This window comes from Monodon monoceros, unplaced genomic scaffold (genome assembly GCF_005190385.1).
Source record: "Monodon monoceros isolate NGI ecotype Baffin Bay Population unplaced genomic scaffold, NGI_Narwhal_1 Super_Scaffold_5, whole genome shotgun sequence".
NCBI lineage: Eukaryota > Metazoa > Chordata > Mammalia > Artiodactyla > Monodontidae > Monodon > Monodon monoceros.
This window is the reverse complement of record NW_021703782.1, coordinates 45,992,080-46,016,956: the sequence shown is the minus strand read 5'-3', so window position 1 is coordinate 46,016,956 and position 24,877 is coordinate 45,992,080. Positions and strand designations below refer to the sequence as shown.

Here is a 24,877-nt window from a genome sequence, read left to right as displayed (position 1 = left end):
ATGACAGACTCTAGGTCCATCCACCTCACTACAAATAACTCAATTTGGTGTCTTTTTATGGCTGAGTAATATTCCATTATATATATGTGCCACATCTTCTTTATCCATTCATCTGTCAAGGGACACTTAGGTTGCTTCCACGTCCTGGCTATTGTACATAGAGCTGCAATGAACATTGTGGTGCATGACTCTTTTTTAATTATGGCTTTCTCAGGGTATATGCCCAGTAAGTGGTGCTGGGAAAACTGGGCATCTATATGTAAAAGAATGAAATTAGAACACTCCCTAACACCATAACAAAAATAAACTCAAAATGGATTAAAGACCTAAATGTAAGGCCAGACACTATAAAACTCTTAGAGGAAAACACAGGCAGAACACTCTATGGCATAAATCACAGCAAGATCCTTTTTGACCCACCTCCTAGAGAAATGGAAATAAAAACAAAAATAAACAAATGAGATCTAGTGAAACTTAAAAGCTTTTGCACAGCAAAGGAAACCATCAACAAGATGAAAAGACAACCCTCAGAATGGGAGAAAATATTTGCAAACGAAGCAACTGACAAAGGATTAGCCTCCAAAATATACAAGCAGCTCATGCAGCTCAATATCAAAAAAACAAACAACCCAATCCAAAAATGGGCAGAAGACCGAAATAGACATTTCTCCAAAGAAGATATACAGATTGCCAACAAACACATGAAAGAATGCTCAACATCACTAATCATTAGAGAAATGCAAATCAAAACTGCAATGAGGTATCACCTCACACCAGTCAGAATGGCCATCATCAAAAAATCTACACACAATAAATGCTGGAGAGGGTGTGGAGAAAAGGGAACCCTCTGGCACTCTTGGTGGGAATGTAAATTGATGCAGCCATTATGGAGAACAGTATGGAGGTTCCTTAAAAAACTAAAAATAGAATTACCATACGACCCAGCAATCCCACTACTGGGCATATACCCTGAGAAAACCATAATTCAAAAAGAGACATGTACCACAATGTTCATTGCAGCTCTATTTACAATAGCCAGGACATGGAAGCAACCTAAGTGTCCATCGACAGATGAATGGATAAAGAAGATGTGGCACATATATACAATGGAATATTACTCAGCCATAAAAAGAAATGAAATTGAGTTATTTGTAGTGAGGCGGATGGACCTAGAGTCTGTCATACAGAGTGAAGTAAGTCAGAAAGAGAAAAACAAATACTGTATGCTAACACATATATATGGAATCTAAAAAAAAAAAAAAGTTCTGAAGAACCTAGGGGCAGGACAGGAATACAGGTACAGATGCAGAGAATGGACTGGAGGACAGGGGGAGGGGGAAGGGTAAGCTGGGACGAAGTGAGAGAGTGGCATGGACATATATACACTACCAAATGTAAAATAGATAGCTAGTGGGAAGCAGCCGCATAGCACAGGGAGATCAGAAGAAGGACTGGACTAAGCCATGTTTGGATTAGTGATAAATGTGCCCTGCTGCTGAGACAAGACCCTTCTAAGTACTCAGTGTCCCATGAATTATTAAATTTTCCAGCCTAGCTGCTGGATAAAATACTATTCTCAGTCCTATATGTGTGAGTTCTATTTTGTGCGACCCTGTTTGTGTGGCTCTTTTCCTGACCTCATATTGGTTTTTCACATACATGTACTGATGAGTATGTTGGTGCTGCTAGACACCTAAAGGGAATACTCTTAAATCTCCAGAGTTGTCTCTGTGTCCTTCTGTCCTCTCTGGACACAGAGAAATAACCTGTCCTTCAAACTCTAGTCACTTTGATCTCTGGACCCTTACCTTTGCCTCCTCAACTCAGGCAATCCGCTGGGCTCTATCCAAGTTCCCACTTTCATGGATGGCCTAGGAGGTCTTTCAAGGCAGAAGACTGAGGCAATATTAGGGTTCATCTCATGTTCCCTGAATCTCAGGAATCACTGTCCTTCTTTGCTTTATATCTATCATCTTAAAAGCCCACCTTTCATATAATTTTTTCTGACTTTTTGATTGTTTCGGGTAGGAGATTAAGCCTAGGCCCTGTCCCTTCATCTTGACAGGAAGCAGAAGTCTTGATATTGGGTTCTTGATTCAGGTTTGCAATTATGTAGATGTAGCCTGCTTTGGGCTCCCACTTTGGGAACGTTGTTAAGCACTTCTTTTCTTTTTTTATTGAAGTATAGTTGATTTACAACGTTGTGCCCATCTCTGCTGTACAGCAAAGTGACTCAGTTATACACATATATGTAAAAAAACAATGTTACATGCCTCTGATTCCTCCTCTCCCTACAACCGCCACAGCCATTGGATTTCAAAAGATTAAATACTGTGTTGAACTATTGTCTTGGCATCTTCTTCCAAGCTGCTGACACCCATTTTGCAAGTTTGATGTATTGCCTGTTTGGAGGTTGGCACCTCTGCAGGCAAAGCAAACGATGACAGGATTACTACCTCTGCGAGAGAGAATATAAACGCTATTTATTGTGAGGCACATTCTGATTTTATATATGTAAAAATGTGAAAGCTTGTTGCTCTCAAAATCGATGAAATATAGTATGTTGACTCTAGGGACAGTAGGACTTTCTAAGTGATTAGAGGTAAAGGTGAAGTCAAGGGTGATTCCAAGGTTTTTGGCCTAGGAAACTGTAAGGATGAAGTTCCTCAACTGTAGAGGAGGCTGCACCTTCTTTGGCCTGTCCAGTATGCATCCTCCAGTGTGCAAGGCTGATAAACAATGCGGTGGGGGGTTTGAAGAACTCAAATTCTCAATTTCACATTAGTTTATTGGATATATTTTAAGAGTAATAAAGTTGTCATGAAGAGAAAAAATATACCATTCAAACCTCCTCAAGATTGGCAGACTACATTTTTATTGAACTGTAGTTGATTTACAATGTTGTGTTACTTTCTGGTGTACAGCAAACTGATTCAGATATAGATAGATATATACACATACACATACACACACACATATATTCTTAGTTATATATATACACATATATTTTTTTCAGATTATGTATATAATATATATGTATACATATTCTTTTTCATATTCTTTTCCATTATGGCTTATTACAGGATATTTAATGTAGTTCCCTGTGCTACACAGCAGGACCTTGTTATTTATAGATTTTATACATAGTACTTTGTATCAGCTAATACCAGACTCCTGATATATCCCTTCCCCACACCCCCTTTCCCCTTTGTAACCATAAGTTTGTTTGCTACGTCTGTGAGTCTGTTTCTGTTTTGTAAATAAGTTCATTTGTATCATATTTTAGATTCCACATATAAGGGATATCATATGGTATTTGTCTTTCTGTCTGACTTACTCCACTTAGTGTGATAACCTCTCGGTCCATCCATGTTGCTGCAAATGGCATTATTTCCTTATTTTATGGCTGAGTAGTATTCCACTGTGTGTGTGTGTGTGTGTGTGTGTGTGTGTGTGTATGTGTGTATTCCACATCTTCTTTTTCCATTCATCTGTCAGTGGACATTTAAGTTGCTTCCATGGGAAAACTATTTTTATATGTACCCAACTGTATTAACAATGGCTGTTTCAGGACTTCCCTGGTGTGGCAGTGGTTAATAATCCGATTGCTAATGCAGGGCACACGGGTTCAAGCCCTGATCCGGGAAGATCCCACATGCTGTGGAGCAACTAAGCACATGCGCCACAACTACTGAGCCTGCACTCTAGAGCCTGTGAGCAACAACTACTGAAGCCCACGCACCTAGAGCCCGTGCTCTGCAACAAGACACGCCACCACAATGAGAAGCCCATGCACCACAACGAAGACCAAAAGCAGCCAAAAATAAATAAATAAATTTTTTTTAAAAGGCACTTTCATTTTAAAAATAATAATAAGATTAAGTATCAGCCTCATAGGCTTAGAGAGAACAGTCTTTAAAAACATGAACTTACCAACAGATCTAAAAATAAGACAAACTCAGATACGAGAATACAAAATCCTATCTTTTCAAAAATTATTATTGTCATTTTTCTCTGATACAGCAATAAATCACACTAATCCACATATGACAAAATTAAGAACAAATGTAAGCAGAAGCAAGAAGAACTACAATCCTGCAGCCTGTGGAACAAAAATCACATTCACAGAAACATAGACAAGATGAAAAGGCAGAGGGCTATGTACCAGATGAAGGAACAAGATAAAACCCCCAGAAAAACACCTAAATGAAGTGGAGATAGGCAACCTTCCAGAAAAAGAATTCAGAATAATGATAGTGAAGATGATCCAGGACCTCGGAAAAAGAAAGGAGGCAAAGATCGAGACGATGCAAGAAATGTTTAACAAAGACCTAGAAGAATTAAAGAACAAACGAACAGAGATGAACAATACAATAACTGAAATGAAAACTACACTAGAAGGAATCAATAGCAGAGTAACTGAGGCAGAAGAACGGATAAGTGACCCGGAAGACAGAATGGTGGAATTCACTGCTGTGGGACAGAATAAAGAAAAAGGAATGAAAAGAAATGAAGATGAAGACAACATAAGAGACCTCTGGGACAACATTAAATGCAACAGCATTCACATTATAGGGGTCCCAGAAGGAGAAGAGAGAGAGAAAGGACCTGAGAAAATAGTTGAAGAGATTATAGTTGAAAACTTCCCTAACATGGGAAAGGAAATAGCCACCCAAGCCCGGGAAGTGCAGAGAGTCCCAGGCAGGATAAACCCAAGGAGAAACACACCAAGACACAGAGTAATCAAATTGGCAAAAAATAAAGACAAAGAAAATTTATTGAAAGCAGCAAGGGAAAAACAACAAATAACATGCAAGGGAACTCCCATAAGGTTAACAGCTGATTTCTCAGCAGAAACTCTACAAGCCAGAAGGGAGTGGCATGATATACTTAAAGTGATGAAAGTGAAGAACCTACATCCAAGATTACTCTACCTGGCAAAGATCTCATTCAGATTCGATGGAGAAATCAAAAGCTTTACAGCCAAGTGAAAGCTAAGAGAATTCAGCACCACGAAACCAGCTCTATGACAAATGCTAAAGGAACTTCTCTAAGGGAAACACAAGAGAAGAAAAGGACCTACAAAAACAAACCCAAAACAATTAAGAAAATGGTCATAGGAACATACATATCGCTAACTACCTTAAACGTGAATGGATTAAATGCTCCAACCAAAAGACACAGGCTTGCTGAATGGATACAAAAACAAGACCCAAACATATGCTGTCTACAAGAGACCCACTTCAGACCTAGGGACACATATAGACTGAAAGTGAGGGGATGGAAAAAGATATTGCATGCAAATGGAAATCAAAGGAAAGCTGGAGTAGCTATACTCATATCAGATAAAATAGACTTTAAAATAAAGAATGTTACAAGAGACAAGGAAGGACACTACATAATAATCAAGGGATCAATCCAAGAAGAAGATATAACAATTATAAATATATATGCCCCCAAGATAGGAGCACCTCAATACATAAGGCAACTGCTAACAGCTATAAAAGAGGACATCGACAGTAACACAGTAATAGTGGGGGACGTTAACACCTCATTTACACCAATGGACAGATCATCCAAAATGAAAATAAATAAGGAAACAGAAGCATTAAATGACACAATAGACCAGATAGATTTAATTGTTATTTACAGGACATTCCATCCAAAAACAACAGGTTACACTTTCTTCTTAAGTACACACAGAACATTCTCCAGGATCACATCTTGGGTCACAAATCAAACCTCAGTACATTTAAGAAAATTGAAATCATATCAAGCATCTTTCTGACCACAACGCTATGAGATTAGAAATGAATTACAGGGAAAAAAACATAAGAAAAACACAAACACATGGAGGCTAAACAATACATTACTAAATAACCAAGAGGTCACTGAATAATCAAAGAGGAAATCAAAAAATACATAGAGACAAATGGCAATGAAAACACGACAATCCAAAACCTATGGGATGCAGCAAAAGCAGTTCTAAGAGGGAAATTTATAGCTATACAAGCCTACCTCAAAAACAAGAAAAATCTGGAATAAACAATCTAACCTCACACCTAAAGGAACCAGAGAAAGAAGAACAAACAAAACCCAAAGTTAGCAGAAGGAAAGAAATCGTAAAGATCAGAGAATAAATAAATGAAATAGAAACAAAGAAAAGAATAGCAAAGATCAATAAAACTAAAAGCTGGTTCTTTGAGAAGATAAACAAAATTGATAAACCATTAGCCAGACTCAGCAAGAAAAAGATGGAGAGAACTCTAATCAATAAAATTAGAAATGAAGTAGGAGAAGTTACAACAGACAGTGCAGAAGTACAAAGCATCCTAAGAGACAACTACAAGCAGCTCTATGCCAATACAATGGACAACCTGGAAGAAATGGACAAATTCTTACAAAGGGGTAACCTTCCAAGACTGAACAGGGAAGAAATAGAAAATATGAGCAGACAAATCACAAGCACTGAAATTGAAACTGTGATAAAAAATCTTCCAACAAACAAAAGTCCAGGACCAGATGGCTTCACAGGCGAATTCTATAAAACATTTAGAGAAGAGCTAACACCCATCCTTCTCAAACTCTTCCAGAAAATTGCAAAGGAAGGAACACTCCCAAACTCATTCTATGAGGCCACCATCACACTGATACTAAAACCAGACAAAATACTACAAAAAAAGAAAATTACAGACCAATATCACTGATGAATATAGATGCAAAAATCCTCAACAAAATACTAGCAAACAGAATCCAACAACACATTAAAAGGATCATACACCATGACCAAGTGAGATTTATCCCAGGAATGCAAGGATTCTTCAATATATGCAAATCAATCAATGTGATGCACCATATTAACAAACTGAAGAATAAAAACCATATGATCATCTCAATAGATGCAGAAAATGCTTTTGACAAATTCAACACCCATTTATGATAAAAACTCTCCAGAAAGTGGGCCTAGAGGAAACCTACCTCAACATAATAAAGGCCATATGCGACAAACCCACAGCAAACATCATTCTCAATGGTGAAAAACTGAAAGCATTTCCTCTAAGATCAGGAACAAGACAAGGATGTCCACTCTCACCACTGTTATTCAACATAGTTTTAGAAGTCCTAGCCTCGGCAATCAGAGAAGAAACACAAATAAAAGGAATACAAATTGGAAAAGAAGAAGTAAAACTGTCACTGTTTGCAGATGACATGATACTATACATAGAAAACTACTAGAGCTAATCAATGATTTTGGTAAAGTTGCAGGATACAAAATTAATGCATTGAAATCTCTTGCATTCCTATACACTAATGTTGAAAAATCTGATAGAGAAATTAAAGAAAGACTCCCGTTTACCATTGCAACAAAAAGAATAAAATACCTAGGAATAAACGTACCTAGGGAGACAAAAGACCTGTATGCAGAAAACTATAAGACGCTAATGAAAGAAATTAAAGATGATACCAACAGATGGAGAGATATACCATGTTCTTGGATTGGAAGAATCAATATTGTGAAAATGACTATACTACCCAAAGCAATCTACAGATTCAATGCAATCCCTATCAAATTACCAATGGCATTTTTTACAGAACTAGAACAAATAATCTTAAAATTTGTATGGAGACACAAAAGATCCCAAATAGCCAAAGCAGTCTTGAGGGAAAAAGAACGGAGCAGGAGGAATCAGACTCCCTGACTTCAGACTGTACTATAAAGCTACAGTAATCAAGACAATACAGTACTGGCACAGAAACAGAAACATAGATCAATGGAACAAGATAGAAAGCCCAGAGATAAACCCACACACACAGCTATGGTCAACTAATCTATGACACAGGAGGCAAGGATATACAATGGAGAAAAGACAGTCTCTTCAATAAGTGGTGTTGGGAAAACTGGACAGCTATGTTTAAAAGAATGAAATTAGAACACTCCCTAACACCATACACAAAAGTACACTCAAAATGGATTCGAGACCTAAATGTAAGACTGGACACTGTAAAACTCTTAGAGGAAAACATAGGAAGAACACTCTTTGACATAAAACACAGCAAGATCTTTTTTGATCCACCTCCTAGATTAATGGAAATAAAAACAAAAATAAGCAAATAGGACCTAATGAAACTTAAAAGCTTTTGCACAGCAAAGGAAACCATAAACAAGACAAAAAGACAACCCTCAGAATGGGAGAAAATATTTGCAAATGAATCAACAAAGGATTAATCTCCAAAATATATAAACAGCTCATGCAGCTCAATATTAAAAAAAAAAAAACCAATCCAAAAATGGGCAGAAGTCCTAAACATACATTTCTCCAAAGAAGACATACAGATGGCCAAGAAGCACATGAAATGCTGCTCAACATCACTAATTATTAGAGAAATGCAAATCAAAACTACAGTGAGGTATCACCTCACACCAATTAGAATGGGCATCGTCAGAAAATCTACAAACAACAAATCCTGGAGAGGGTGTGGAGAAAAGGGAACCCTCTTGCACTGTTGGTGGGAATTTAAATTGATACAGCCACTATGGAGAACAGTATGGAGGTTCCTTAAAAATCTAAAAATAGCATTACCATATGATCCAGCAATCCCACTACTGGGCATATACCCTGAGAAAACCATAATTCAAAAAGGCACATGGGGCTTCCCTGGTGGCGCAGTGGTTGAGAGTCCGCCTGCCGATGCATGGGACACGGATTTGTGCCCCGGTCCGGGAAGATCCCACATGCCGCGGAGCGGCTGGGCCCGTTAGCCATGGCTGCTGAGCCTGTGCTTCCGGAGCCTGTGCTCTGCAACGGGAGAGGCCACAGCAATGAGAGGACCATATACTGCAAAAAAAAAAAAGGCACATGCACCCCAGTGTTCATTGCAGCACTCTTTAGCAAGGTCATGGAAGCAAGCTAAATGCCCATCGACAGACAAATGGATAAAGAAGATGTGGTACATATGTACAGTGGAATACTACTCAGCCATATAAAGGAAGGAAATTGAGTCATTTGTTGAGACGTGGATGGATCTAGAGACTGTCATACAGAGTGAAGTAAGTCAGAAAGAGAAAAACAAATATCGTATATTAACACATCTATGTGGAACCTAGAAAAATGGTACAGATGAACCAGTTTGCAGGGCAGAAATTGAGACACAGATATAGAGAACAAACGTATGGACACCATGGGGGGAAAGGGGCGCGGGGTGGTGGTGGTGGTGTGATGAATTGGGCAATTGGGATTGACATGTATACACTGATGTATATAAAATTGATGACTGATAAGAACCTGCTGTATTAAAATATATATATATATTATTCAAGTCAAAAATCCATTAAAAATTAATAAACTGGACTGTATAAAAAATTGAAAAAAAGTAAAATCAAAGAGCATCCCATCCCCTTGTCAAAAAAACCCCACCAAATCTAAAATGTTTATAGAAAGTTGTGGAATATATATACACCTGTAGATTTTTTGAGGAAATCTTTTAGGTACAATCCTTGAGTACAGTGTTCTTGAGAAAGAGCTTTTGTATCCCATATATGTGAAATGACAGAATTTATGATTCCCATGGAAAGTTTGTCCGTTTAACTGAGAAAGAGGTTATCTAATCTCTGAAGCAGGTCTTTCAGAATTGTTGATTAATAACCTTTAAATATATTTTGATGATTGGCATCATGGTTCTGTCAAGAAAGCCAGAATAGATTAGAGCAGATTCATTTGAACATAGTGCAGTGTGCCTTTATTGGAAGGTTACCCAAGGAATGCACAACACGGTGAGAGAGAATGTAGCCACCTGCCTTGCCAGCCATACCAACTAAATTAATCATTGAGAAGGCAGGTGATGAAACCAGCCCTCTCAAACATTCTCCAGTGTCTATTTTTAACCGTTTTTTAAATTGAAGTATAGTTAATTTACAATGTTGTCTTAGTTTCAGGCATATAGCAAAGTGATTGAGTTACACATATACACATATTCTTCTTCAGATTCTTTTCCACTATAAGTTATTACAAGATATTGAATATAGTTCCCTGTGCTATACAGTAGGTCCTTGTTGTTTATTTTATATATAGTAATGTATATATGTTAATCCCAAACTCCTAATTTATCTATTCCCCACCTCCGACCCCCCTTACCCCCTTTGGTAACCATAAGTTTGTTTTCTATGTCTGTGAGTCTATTTCTGTTTTGTAAATAAGTTCATTTGTATCATTTTTTTTAGATTCCACATGTAAGTGGTATCACATGATATTTGTCTGACTTACTTCTCTTAATATGATAATCTCTAGTTTCATCCATATTGCTACAAATGGCATTATTTCATTCTTGTTTATGGCTGTGTAATATTCCATTGTATACTGGAATCGTCTTTATCCATTCCTCTGTCGACGGGCATTTAAGTTGTTTCCATGTCTTGGCTATTGTAAATAGTGCTGCAATGAACATTGTGGTGCTTGTATCTTTTTGAATTATGGTTTTCTCCATATATATGGCCAGGAGTGGGATTGCTGGATCATATGGTAGCTCTATTTTTAGTTTTTTAAGGAACCTCCATACTGTTCTCCATGGTGGCTGCAGTAATTTACATTCCCACCAGCAGTGTAGGAGGGTTCCCTTTTTTCCATACCCTCTTTTCCAATGTCTTAAACACCTCTCTGTGCACAATACTGTATTAAATGGCAAGTAGAAGAATCTTCCAACCCATCTCTAATCATTGAGAATTTATCATCAAATGAGACAATTATTAATAAATCTACAACTCAAAGACTGGCTTTTTATCAACATGCAGCAAATAAAAATAATTTTTTTTTCCTATCTTGCTGTTTGGCAAATGAAGAACACCATATCTTAAAGTATATTCTGAGACGTATCAGCTGGTGTGAAAAGATGATACGTAAGAAAATGTTTCCCTGGGTAAACACATTGGGAACACAGTTAAATAGAGTAAAATGGATTTCTTTGTTTCAGGGATCTTAAGATATTAATTAATGTGCTTTGGAATTTCCATAATTGGGGTATAGTATGTGGTATTTCCCTGCATATTTTATCTCAGGTCCCTATTTCAGGAACCATCTTGTAGGGCTGATGCTTTGTCTTCTTTGTCACTTATTATGTGGTACCTAGTATGAAGCGTGACACTAGGAGACACTCAGAAAATATCTGTGGAATAAAATAATGAATTTGCTGCTTGCTTGATGACCTGTCAGTTGTCTATTAGCCCTTTATAGAACCACAGAAGAATAGGCTGTGACTCTTCCTACGTCTGGTGCTGTGTACTGCTGACTGTTCAGGTTGGCACCAGCCTAAGTTCTCTGTATTTCTCTTTGACTTGGCAAGTGCAGAGGCATCTGCAAATATTCCATGCTTGCCTGGCCTGCTCTCTCCATCCTACCCTCTTCCCTCAACAACCTTGTAGGTTCCTCCCCATCTTCCTCGGGGAGTATACAAAGGCGACTGTGTCAGCCAAAAGCTTGCGTTAATGCCCCGGCTTGTGGAATGTGAGTCACTTCTCAGCAGAACAAGAGGGAGGCTGCCTGCGCCATGTGGGGGTCAGAAGCCCGCTGCTGAGCACTGCAGAGCCAAACAGAAAGCTTTCCTTCTACTTGCACTTTACTTGACCTGTGGATCAACAAAGACTTTCTATTTCTAGAAATCCCATTGTCTTAACTGCTTTGAATTTCTTTTGTAAACTGAAAAACCCATGTCTTTATACAAGGCATTTAAAGCTCTGAGCCCAGTCTGAACATTTGTTGTTCCTTTTCTATATTCCCCTTACGTATTATGTTCTTCTGTGCCACAAACACTTAGCTATCCGAAATTCAACCTTTTCTTTAACAATGCCTGACATTAAAAACAGCTAAAATGTTGTAGTGTGTGTAGCATATTCAACATTGTAGAAAACTTGATAAATGTAACCTTTTAGGGAAGGAATTGAGAGCATATGATTCTAATTTCTCATTCAGCTGGCTGTGTGCTAGGGGTCTTGGAGCGTTTAAAAAATAAACGGTGTTTCAGTTCCTATCCTTAAAGAGACTTGGAATAGAGAGATAAAATGATATTTACAAAATACTGTGTTCCATGCTGTACATCTATATATGGTATACATATCTATAGCCATACCTATATCTGTTCACAACAATATTATAAAGTAGGTGTTGCTTTCCCTGTTTTACAGAGAAACTAAGGATCAGAGAAGTTAAGGAACTTTTGAAATTCATTTATTGAAACTAAGTTCTCCTAAAGACAGGATGTTAAGATTCAGAGAAATTGGCTAGCTTTGAGGATTCCTTTATTTAAATGAAATTCTTCCAGGATAGGATGGTAATGTATAATATTAGAAAGATCTATGTGAAACAGAGAACTCCACAGAGTTTCTGAATATGCTGGTGAGTTTAAAAATAACTGGCTTTCCCTCATCTTCTGGAATACCCCCCTGTTCTCTGACCTTGGGTTACTCATTATACTTCTCAGAGGCTTGATTTCTTCATCATAAAATCGGGATGGTAGCACCCTCTTCGCCCATGTTACAAGTTTGGGGTGAAGGAATAAATAGTATATTTTAGGAGAAGTGAAACTCTTCAGTGCCATGTAAATATAAGGTATTATTGTCACAAGTAGAGTTCTAAATAAAAATTCCTGTGATGTGTTTGGTATGTGTGTAATACACCTCTAATTTTTTAACAGATGTAGAATTGAGGACTGCTTCCACTGAATTATGGCTAAGTTTTCAAGTAGGATGAAAATTAAATAATTTTTAAAATACTCTCTAAATCAGTCAATTTTTTTTTTAATTTTCGAAATAAAGAGGGAGCGTCAGGGGAATGTTAATAACCATTTATGGGACATTAACTATATATAGTATTAGATGTAGATAGTGTAAAGCAGGGGCCCCCCACCACTGGGTACCGGTGCAAGGCCTGTTAGGAACCGGGCCGCACAGCAAGAGGTGAGCTGCAGGTGAACGAGCGAAGCTTCATCTGCCACTCCCCATCGCTCTCATTACCGCTTAAACCTTTCTCCCCTCCCAGTGCCCGGCCATGGAAAAATTTTCTTCCATGAAACCAGTCCTTGGTACCCAAAAGGTTCAGGACCACTGGTGTAAAGTATATTAAAGAACTGGAATGCATGATTTCTGGCCTAGAAAGTTTAAAAAATACAAATATATCCTCTTCTTTTTTTTTTTTAACATCTTTATTGGAGAATAATTGCTTTAAAATGTTGTGTTAGTTTCTGCTGTATAACAAAGTGAATCAGCTATACATATACATATATTCCCCATATCCCCTCCCTCTTGCGTCTCCCTCCCATTCTCGCTATCCCACCCCTCTAGGTGGTCAGAAAGCACCAGGCTGCTCTCCCTGTGCTATGTGGCTGCTTCCTGTGCTATGTGGCTGCTTCCCACTAGCTATCTATTTTACATTTGGTAGTGTATGTATGTCCATGCTACTCTCTCACTTCGTCCCAGCTTACCCTTCCCCCTCCCCGTGTCCTCTAGTCCATTCTCTACCTCTGTGGCTTTATTCCTGTCCTACCCCTAGGTTCTTCACAACTTTTTTTTTTTTTTTAGATTCCATATATATGTGTTAGCATACAGTATTTGTTTCTCTCTTTCTGACGTACTTCACTCTGTATGACAGACTCTGGGTCCATCCACCTCACTATAAATAACTCAATTTCGTTTCTTTTTATGGCTGAGTAACATTCCATTGTATATATGTGCCACATCTTCTTTATCCATTCATCTGTCGATGGACACTTAGGTTGCTTCCATGTCCTGGCTATTGTAAATAGAGCTGCAATGAACATTTTGGTACATGACTCTTTTTGAATTATGGTTTTCTCAGGGTATATGCCCAGTAGTGGGATTGCTGGGTCGTATGTTAGTTCTATTTTTAGTTTTTTAAGGAACCTCCATACTGTTCTCCATAGTGGCTGTATCAGTTTACATTCCCACCAAGAGTGCCAGAGGGTTCCCTTTTCTCCACACCCTCTCCAGCATTTATTGTTTGTAGATTTTTTGATGATGGCCATTCTGACTGGTGTGAGGTGATACCTCATTGCAGTTTTGATTTGCATTTCTCTAATGATTAGTGATATTGAGCATCCTTTCATGTGTTTGTTGGCAATTTCTATATCTTTGGAGAAATGTCTGTTTAGGTCTTCTGCCTATTTTTGGATTGGGTTTTTTTATTATTTTTTATATTGAGCTGCATGAGCTGCTTGTATATTTTGGAGATTGATCCTTTGTCAGTTGCTTCATTTGCAAATATTTTCTTCCATTCTGAGGGTTGTCTTTTCATCTTGTTTATGGTTTCCTTTGCTGTGCAAAAGCTTTTAAGTTTCATTAGGTCCCATTTGTTTATTTTTGGGTTTTTTTCCATTTCTCTAGGAGGTGCGTCAAAAAGGATCTTGCTGTGATTTGTGTCATAGAGTGTTCTGCCTGTGTTTTCCTCTAAGAGTTTTATAGTGTCTGACCTTACATTTAGGTCTTTAATCCATTTTGAGTTTATTTTTGTGTATGGTGTTAGGGAGTGTTCTAATCTCATTCTTTTACATCTAGCTGTCCAGTTTTCACAGCACCACAATTGAAGAGCTGTCTTTTATCCATTGTGTATTCTTCCTCCTTTATTAATGATAAGGTGACCATATGTGCATGGGTTTATCTCTGACTTTCTATCCTGTTCCATTGATCTATATTTGTGTTCTTGTTCCAGTACCATACTGTCTTGATTACTGTAGCTCTGTAGTATAGTCTGAAGTCCGGGAGCCTGATTCCTCCAGTTCTGTTTTTCTTTCTCAAGATTGCTTTGGCTCTTCGGGGTCTTTTGTGTTTCCGTACAGATTGTGAAATTTTTTGTTCTAGTTCTGTGAAAAATGCCAGTGGTAGTTTGATAGGGATGGCATTGAATCTGTAGATTGCTTTGGGTAGTATAGTCATTTTCATAATGTTGATTCTTCCAATCCAAGAATATGGTATATCTCTCCATCTGTTTGTATCATCTTTCATTTCTTTCATCAGTGTCTTATAGTTTTCTGCATACAGGTCTTTTGTGTCCTTAGGTAGGTTTATTCCTGGGTATTTTATTTTTTTGTTGCAATGGTAAATGGGAATGTTTAATTTCTCTTCCAGATTTTTCGTCATCCGTGTATAGGAATGCAAAAGATTTCTGTGCATTAATTTTGTATCCTGCTACTCTACCAAATTCATTGATTAGCTCTAGTAGTTTTCTGGTAGCATCTTTAGGATTCTCTCTGTATAGTGTCATGTCATCTGCAAACAGTGACAGGTTTACTTCTTTTTTTCTGACTTGTATTCCTTTTATTTCTTTTTCTTCTCTGATTGCTGTGGCTAAAACTTCCAAAACCATGTTGAATAATAGTGGTGAGGGTGGGCACCCTTGTTTTGTTCCTGATCTTAGTGCAAATGGTTTCAGTTTTTCTGTTGAGAATCATGTTGGCTGTGGGTTTGTCATATACGGCCTTTGTTATGTTGAGGTAAGTTCCCTCTATGCCTGCTTTCTGGAGGGTTTTTATCATAAGTTGGTGTTGAATTTTGTCAAAAGCTTTTTCTGCATCTACTGAGATTATCATGTGGTTTTTATCCTTCAATTTGTTAATATGGTGTATCACATTAATTGATTTGCGTATGTTGAAGAATCCTTGCATTCCTGGGATAAACCCCACTTGATCATGGTGTATGATCCTTTTAATGTGCTGTTGGATTCTGTTTGCTAGTATTTTCTTGAGGATTTTTGCATCTATGTTCATCAGTGATATTGGCCTGTAGTTTTCCTTTTTTGTGACATCTTTGTCTGGTTTTGGTATTAGGGCAATGGTGGTCTCGTAAAGTGAGTTTGAGAGTGTTCCTCCCTCTGCTATATTTTGGAAGAGTTTGAGAAGGATAGGTGTTAGCTCTTCTCTAAAAGTTTGATAGAATTTGCCTGTGAAGCCATCTGGTCCTGGGCTTTTGTTTGTTGGAAGATTTTTAATCACAGTTTCAATTTCAGTGCTTGTGATTGGTCTGTTTATATTTCCTATTTCTTCCTGGTTCAGTCTCAGAAGGTTGTGCTTTTCTAAGAATTTATCCATTTCTTCCAGGTTGTCCATTTTATTGGCATAGAGTTGCTTGTAGTAATCTCTCATGATCCTTTCTATTTCTGCAGTGTCAGTTGTTACTTCTCCTTTTCTATTTCTAATTCTGTGGATTTGAGTCTTCTCTCTTTTTTTCTTGATGGGTCTGGCTAATTGTTTATCAATTTTGTTTATCTTCTCAAAGAACCAGCTTTTAGGGCTTCCCTGGTGGCACAGTGGTTGAGAGTCCGCCTGCCAATGCAGGGGACGCGGGTTTGTGCCCCGGTCCGGGAAGATCCCACATGCTGTGGAGCAGCTGGGCCCGTGAGCCATGGCCACTGAGCCTGTGCGTCCAGAGCCTGTGCTCCGCAACGGGAGAGGCCACAACAGTGAGAGGCCTGCATACCGCAAAAAATAATAATAAATAAAAAAGAACCAGCTTTTAGTTTTATTGGTCTTTGCTATGATTTCCTTCATTTCTTTTTCATTTACTTCTGATTTGATTTTTTTGTTTTCTTTCCTTCTGCTAACTTTGGATTTTTTTTGTTGCTCTTTCTCTAATTGCTTTAGGTGTAAGGTTAGGTTGTTTGTTTCAGATTTTTCTTGTTTCTTGAGGTAGGCTTGTATAGCTATAAACTTCCCTCTTAGAACTGCTTTTGCTTCCTCCCTTAGGTTTTTCGTCATCGTGTTTTCATTGTCATTTGTTTCTAGGTATTTTTTGATTTCCACTTTGATTTCTTCAGTGGTCTCTTGTTTATTTAGTAGCATATTGTTTAGCCTCCATGTGTTTGTATTTTTTACAGATTTTTTTTCCTGTAATTGATGTCTAGTCTCATAGCATTGTGGTCAGAAAAGATACTTGATATGATTTCAATTTTCTTAAATTTACTGAGGCTTGATTTGTGACCCAAGATATGATCTATCCTGGAGAATGTTCCATGAGCATTTGAGAAGGTAGTGTATTCTGCTGTTTTTGGATGGAATGTCCTGTAAACATCAATTAAGTCCATCTTGTTTAATGTATCATTTAAAGCTTGTGTTTCCTTATTTATTTTCATTGATGATCTGTCCATTGGTGAAAGTGAGGTGTTAAAGTACCCTACTATGATTGTGTTACTGTCGATTTCCCCATTATGGCTGTTAGCATTTGCCTTATGCATTGAGGTGCTCCTATGTTGAGTGCATAAATATTTACAATCATTATATCTTCTTCTTGGGTTGTTCCCTTGATGATTATGTCATGCCCTTCTTTGTCTCTTGTAATAGTCTTTATTTTAAAGTCTATTTTGTTTGATATGGGAATTGCTGCTCCAGTTTTCTTTCATTTTCCATTTGCATGGAATATCTTCTTCCATCCCCTCACTTTCAGTCTGCATGTGTCCCTGGGTCTGCAGTGGGTCTCTTGTAGACAGCATATATACAGGTCTTGTTTTTATATCTATTCAGCCAGTCTGTGTCTTTTGGTTGGAGCATTTAATCCATTTACATTTAAGGTAATTATCGATATGTTCCTATTACCATTTTTCTATTTGTTTGGGTTTGTGTTGTAGGTCTTTTCCCACTCCTGTGTTTCCTGCCTAGAGAAGTTCATTTAGCATTTGTTGTAAAGCTGGTTTGGTGGTGCTGAATTCTCTGAGCTTTCTCTTGTCTGTAAAAGTTTTAATTTCTCCGTCGAATCTGAATGAGATCCTCGCTGGGTAGAGTAACCTTGGTTGTAGGTTCTTCCCTTTCATCACTTTTAATACGTCTTTCCACTCCCTTCTGGCTTGCAGAGTTTCTGCTGAATGATCAGCTGTTAAGCTGAATCCCCTTAGATTCCCTTGTATGTTATTTGTTGCTTTTCCCTTGCTGCTTTTAATATTTTTTCTTAATTTAATTTTTGATAGTTTGATTAATATGTGTCTTGGCGTGTTTCTCCTTGGATTTATCCTGTATGGGATTCTCTGTGCTTCCTGGACTTGATTGGCTATTTCCTTTCCTGTGTTAGGGAAGTTTTCAACTATAATCTCTTCAAATATTTTCTCTGACGCTTTCTTTTTCACTTCTTCTCTAGGACCCCTATAATTCGAATGTTGGTATGTTTAGTGTTGTCCCAGAGGTCTCTGAGACTACCCTCAAGCCTTTTCATTGTTTTTTCTTTATTCTGCTCTGTGGTTGTTATTTCCACTCTTTATCTTCCAGGTCACTTATTAGTTCTTCTGCCTTAGTTATTCTGCTCTTGATTCCTTCTAGAGAATTTTTAATTTCATTTATTGTGTTGTTCATCGTTGTTTGTTTGCTCTTTAGTTCTTCTAGGTCCTTGTTAAACATTTCTTGTATTTTCTCCATTCTGTTTCCAAGATTTTGAATCATCTTTACTATCATTACTCTGAATTCTCTTTCAGGTAGACTATTTCCTTTTCATTTGTTTGCTCTGGTGGGTTTTTACCTTGCTCCTTCATCTGCTGTGTATTTCTCTGTCTTCTTAGTTTGCTCAACTTACTGTGTTTGGAGTCTCCTTTTTGCAGGCTGCAGGTTCATAATTCCCGTTGTTTTGGGTGTCTGCCCCCAGTGGGTAAGGTTGGTTCAGTGGGTTGTGTAGGCTTCCTGGTGGAGGGGACTGGTGCCTGTGTTCCAGTGAATGAGGCTGGATCTTGCCTTTCTGATGGGCAGGACCGTGTCCAGTGGTGTGTTTTGGGGTGTCTGTGAACTTAGTATGATTTTAGGCAGCCTCTCTGCTAATGGATGTGGTTGTGTTCCTGTCTTGCTAGTTGTTTGGCATGGGGTGTCCAGCCCTGGAGCTTGCTGGTCATTGAGTGGAGCTGGTTCTTAGCATTGAGACAGAGATCTCTGGGAGAGCTCTCACTGATTGATATTACATGGGGCTGGGAGGTCTCTGGTGGTCCAATGTCCTGAACTCAGCTCTCCCACCTCAGAGGCTCAGAGCTGACACCTGGTCGGAGCACCAAGACCCTTTTGGGAAGTCTGAGGTCTTCTGCTCACATTCAGTAGGTGTTCTGTGGGAGTTGTTCCACATGTAGATGTATTTTTGATGTATTTGTCGGGAGGAAGGTGATCTCTATACATCTTACTCCTCCACCATCTTGAAAGTCCCCCTCAAATATTTGAGACATGCCCATCTTTTGGGTCCACCAACATAGGTGAAAGTAAAGTTGGAGTCTGAGTATCTGAAATCGGGCAGGACGCGGTCTTGGCAGGGCCAGAGGTTGTCTTCTATTCTTAACTGTCCTGTTCATCCAAGACAGTTACTTTGCTAGAGCGATATCCAGATTTTGTTATAATAAAGTCCTTCTTTGAGCATTAAAAGTTATTTTCTTTTTGTAATTCTACACAATTGCTCCAGTCTAGAGAAATCTGAGGATTTAAGATTGGGTTTTAAAATCAGAAATGAACAGTTTCAATTTTTGTGTGTGTGTGTGTGTGTTACGTGGTCCTCTCACTGTTGTGGCCTCTCCCATTGTGGAGCACAGGCTCCGGACGTGCAGGCTCAGCGGCCATGGCTCACGGGCCCAGCCGCTCTGCGGCGTGTGGGATCTTCCCGGACCGGGGCACGAACCCGTGTCCCCTGCATCGGCAGACGGACTCTCAACCACTGTGCCACCAGGGAAGCCCAACAGATTCATTTTTAATGTATCAAAATTCATGTGTTTTTTCGAAGGCCAGATCCCCCATGAGTTAGCCGGTGACCAGCTTTTTCAGTATATTTTATTTTGAAGAAAGTGGAAATCTTGATTCCCACATATTGGTGTTCACATTGTAAACACTTTTTTGAAAGATTATTGTTTGGGAGTGTATGTAAATCAGTGCATTTATATAGGAGATAATCAGTAATTTTGTATAAAATTATGTGCTTTAAGACTCTGCTTCATTTCTCTCTAGTGGATGACACAGTGGTTGCTATTCCCTATGGAAGCAGACATATTCGCCTTGTCTTAAAAGGACCTGACCACTTGTGTAAGTAAACTCCATTGTTGTCCTTTGGGTATTGGGAATTTTAGTCATTATTATTTATTTATTTATTACATCTTTATTAGAGTGTAATTGCTTTACAATGGTGTGTTAGTTTCTGCTTTGTAACAAAGTGAATCAGTTATACATATACATCATTATTATTTACTTTTTGTTTCCAGAAAAGATTAAGATTTAGAAATACAAATCTTAATCTTCTATCATAATATGGTATTTTGAATGCTTCTGTTTATCTTTTGGTTGCCTAGGAGACAGCAGAGACGTCTGTGGTAATTACCTCCAGCCAGTCATCCTGAAAGATACAAAATTATTGTTTCCAATAGGGTGTTCATGAGTTAATCACATGTTTATGATTTTGTGAATATTATTTCTCATTCTCTCTCTTCTTCCTCTCCAGTCATTCTCAATGTTTTCCTTGCCTCACCTCTTTCTTTTTTCTTCTTTTCAACCTTCCCTCCCTCTCCTTCATTCTTTCTCTTTTAATTCCTACTCTTAGGCTCCATTACTTTATCAATTCAGGGGAACACAGAAACTCCAAACAGCCTTTACGCTGTGGCATTTGAAGAGAACCATGTGGTCTAGTTAAGCATCCCATGTCGTAAAGATAATGCAAGACCCTAACGTCTTGAAGATAGCTTTTGGAATTCAAGATTGAAGGGTAATCGTAACCCCAAAGAACGAATGGTAGCATGGTCCCACCAGAGTTTGTGCAAGAATTGATCTTCAGTCAGGGCAAGCCAGCAGTACACAGCCACATCTTTTTTTTATTACCATGTAGTGCTGTTTAGATGTAGACCTGTAAATTACAAGCAGAAAATTATAGACTATAAACCAGGGAAGGGTAGGAGAGGATATGTTAGCTTTTTCTGCAAAATTCACTTTCACTGAAAGACTTCACTTCACTTGGTCCCTTGAGCATTTCTGATCTCCTCCGCTATGATTTTTCCTAGGTTCCTCCAAAGCCATCTGTCATCTTCTGCTCTCTCTTCCCTCCCACACACATGCCTAAGAAGCCAATTTAGGTAGCATGCATTATCTTTTGGCAATTGGATTATAAATGAAATCATTCCAAAAAGACAAACTGGAGGGAGATAAATTGGAGCCTGTGAAAGTTCAGATAGCTGACAGAAGCCTTTCTAAAAATAAAAATAAGTACATTTCATGGGAAAGGTGGGCTTTGAGAGTTCATGTGACATAAAGGAATAAGTAAAGTACAGTTCAAGCGAGGTCAAAAGATGCTGAGAAGCCACGTTATATGGATCCAAGTGCTTTTCTAACCCTGAACATCCCCCCAAAATATATTGCTCATGTGTCAAAGGATGATATATGTGTGTACACTGTTACCATTCAAATGATTTGTTTTTCCTCTTAAGAACTGGACAGAATTAACTGCTGGTGTAACAACCCCAGTCAGAAACAGTATTTTTCTGTGCAGTGAGAGGCTAAAATAAAACATCCAGACTAATGCATCACCAAGTGGGCGACTTACTCCTCATTGCAAAAGAAAGAACCCAAGGGAAGAGGTGTAAGAGGAAGATGCATTTTTGTAAATGAATTAGTCTAGCCTCCCAGACTTAGTTTATGATTATTATGAATTAGTAAAGAGGATTCACTTTTATAAATGAATTCGTCTAGCCTCCCGGACTTCCTAATTATGTGATCACGGAGAAGCTGAAGAACTGGCCTTGTTTGGTTTAATTGCTCTAAGGATTTGATAGGTAAAGTGTCAGGTGATAGTCATAAATGACTAAAAGCAAAATGGAATCTGCTTTTTCCTTCAAAAGGCACACTGTTGGTAACATTTGTATAGCCAAGGAAGTTTCTATTTCTTTTTCTACTTTGTTTTTGTATTTGGAATATAACTCAGCAAAATGAATGTGTAGATAAATGATGCCTTGTTTGTCTGGCAACCCTTTTACCTTCACTCCCAGAAGCTGGCCCAGTGTGGGACCAACCTCAGCAAGAGTTAAGGACGGCCAAACGAGAAGAGTAGACCATCTGTCCGGGTCCAGCTCATCTTTAATCAGAAGTACCTGGGAGGTACTTCTGGGAGGCCTGGTGATAAAATTGAATCAGATGCTCAGGCTTAGACCTCCAAGAGTTCTCCAAAACTAGGTTAATTTAATGTCCTGGAGATACTTCCGCAAATGAGTGCAAATACATGGAAGGCAGCTCGAGGAGTGAAGGCTAGAGGAAGGAGATACAGAGATGCTGCTGCTTTCCTCTGATGACAACCACTGTGGTTCTCCCACTCCAGCGTTCTCTCAATGTGCCTTTTATTCTGTGAGGTCCTGTCAGCCCTGGGACAGGGGAGGAAAGCCAGACCTACTCCCAGAGAAAGGCTACAGGACTTCATCTGAGGGGCATGGGCATTTAATTGGACACCAGCATTTTCTACCTGTTGGTATTCCTTCTAGTAGAGAACTTGAAGTAGACAACATCTAGAATAATTTAGTGCAAATACATTAGGTACCTTAGTGCCTCCAGAGACCTTAAAATTGTCCTTAACCCCAAAACCTCAATCTGGAAAACACATAAGAGGGGAGTCATTCTGATTGGATGTGGGTAGGAGACCCAGATCCCTACCCAGGCACCCCATCTTTCTGCTAAAGAACCCCTGCCAAAACCAAGGGTCCTTGTGCAAGTTTTACAAACCATCGTTAGACTTAGTCTGTCCGTCTTTCATCACACAGGAGGCAGTTATTCTAAAATACTCAGTCACATGAGAACTTAACCTACTTTGAAATATATATATCATAATTACCCTCATCCTCAACATGCTCTGATTTCCTAAAACAAAAGATGCTTCCTAGGCTTTGTCATTGGGCAAATGCAGATCGGAGTGCTCCAGGGATCAAGTTCCTCTCTCCGTCTTGAGTTCTTGTGAAATATCATATGTGTATATAAGACTGAGTGAAGTAATAAAAAGGATTTTAAAAAGAAAGAGAAGTAAAGAGGATAGTTAGTTCCCTGTCCTTAAGTCACTATAGTTTCTTTATTTTGAGCAATAGCACAATTCAGTAAGTAACCAGAAAGTATAAATAAATACAAAATGAATATCAAGTCTCACAATGAGTGCTGAAGGAACTCAGAGAGGCACCCTGGGCCTCATAGAGCAAAAGGGAAACTTCAGGGTATTCTAGACGGAGGGCCATAAAGCCTGAAATCAATAAGATATGTATGGGAGATGGTTTTAGTCAAAAGAATACGACTGTGGTAAAGTAAGGTACCCAAAGGAAGTCATCCAGGGAATCAAAGATTTCTTGACAGGGAGCCCTGAATGCTTGGCTAATGAGTTTTAAAATAACTTCATTTGCTGCATAAATTCCTCTGTGATCCAGAGGTGCCCATATATTTTGTTTCTATCACATTTCAATTATGTCAGCCGTATAAAGAATAATACTTCTCCCTGACAAAGTTCTTTTGCATGAGATGTGCTTGCATATGGTCTGTGGTAGCCCTGGGAACATCTTTCTCTCCTCTTCATGTGTTTGATTATGTAGATCTGGAAACCAAAACCCTCCAGGGGGCTAAAGGTGAAAACAGTCTCAGCTCTACAGGCATCTTTCTTGTGGACAATTCTAGTGTGGACTTCCAAAAACTTCCAGACAAAGAGATACTGAGAATGGCTGGACCACTTACAGCAGATTTCATTGTCAAGGTAAGCCCATTTAGGTACCTTGTTTTCGAGCTACCTCCGAACTGGTGTTACTTATAATCCCCTGAAGAGAGAGAGACTTTAGGTTTTGACATAGATTTGGAAAGCTTGTTATCCAGGAAATGTTTAATTCAAGGATGTTGAGCTACATCCTAGACTTTATAAGAACATGCAAAAATTTTAAGGTTCTAGGAAAAAATATATATATATATATTTGTGTGTGTATAAGTTAATAAAAAGACCCCACTCAAAAAGCCAACATATCATTAGTTGAGGGATATAAACTGTTTTTAAAACAACTTAGGATACAGTCGTTGACTCACATAAGGTATCTGCTGTCAAAGAGAAAGGTTAATTAATGATCCATAGGCTTGATCATGCTTCCAGTTGCAAGGTTTTTTTCCCTCTTCTACTGGCAGCAATACCAAGTTGTTTCCTTCTGTCAGAGCTTCCCTACTCTTCAAGGTAATATAAAACACATTGCTGGAAGCAACATACATGTTCTGTAGGAAAAATGTACACACTAGAAGACCGTTTGGGAATACCAGTAAAAATAAAGCATATTTTTGCCTTCAGTAGGTCAGAAGGACCTGAAGGATTTCAGCTGTAAAGCTGTAGAACTTGTAATGTGTCCAGGACTCCATAAATTTCTCATCATAGGACCTGGAGCCAGAGGACATTTGATTTAAGCTAAGGCTTGATGATCCCATGGCAGCTGGAAGTAAGGATGCATGTTGGAAATGTGATAGGCAGTGAGGCTGCATGGAAGAAGGGTTCCAGAGTCCGTCCTCTGTCTCCATCTGCATGGTAGCCCCTTTAATCCAGTCCAGATGCCAGTTACATGACCGTGAACAAGAAGCCACAAACCATCAGAGATAGCTCCCAATAGAAGTGATGTGGTAGGTAGTTAAATAATTTCAGTTGAACAAACAAATACAGTAAAAGAATGAGAGATGCCTTAATTTCTTGAAGCCCTTAGAATAAACCACTTTTACTAATTTCCCTAGTAATTTTCTAGAGTTAATACACATGCTGAAAATATAGAATGGATTTCAAGTAATATCGTCCATATTTGAACAGTTCACAGAATTGTCAAATGCATTTCATATGTCCAGCTGCCTTCTGCACATCACCCACAGGTACAGTGAGCTCAGTGTGTCCAAAATTGGACTTGTCTAGCCC

General features: G+C 38.6%; 1 protein-coding gene across 7 annotated transcripts in view; it reads left to right on the top strand.

Annotated features, from left to right (window-relative positions):
• The window catches only part of ADAMTSL1 (ADAMTS like 1), a 755,614-nt gene that overhangs the window by 441,337 nt on the left and 289,400 nt on the right, over positions 1-24,877 (top strand). For all 7 annotated transcript variants that reach the window (XM_029201839.1, XM_029201841.1, XM_029201844.1 and 4 more), the window contains exons 6-7: positions 19,948-20,022; positions 23,541-23,698. In XM_029201839.1, the coding sequence (XP_029057672.1) occupies positions 19,948-20,022; positions 23,541-23,698 (233 nt within the window). The remainder of the gene's footprint in view (positions 1-19,947; positions 20,023-23,540; positions 23,699-24,877) is intronic.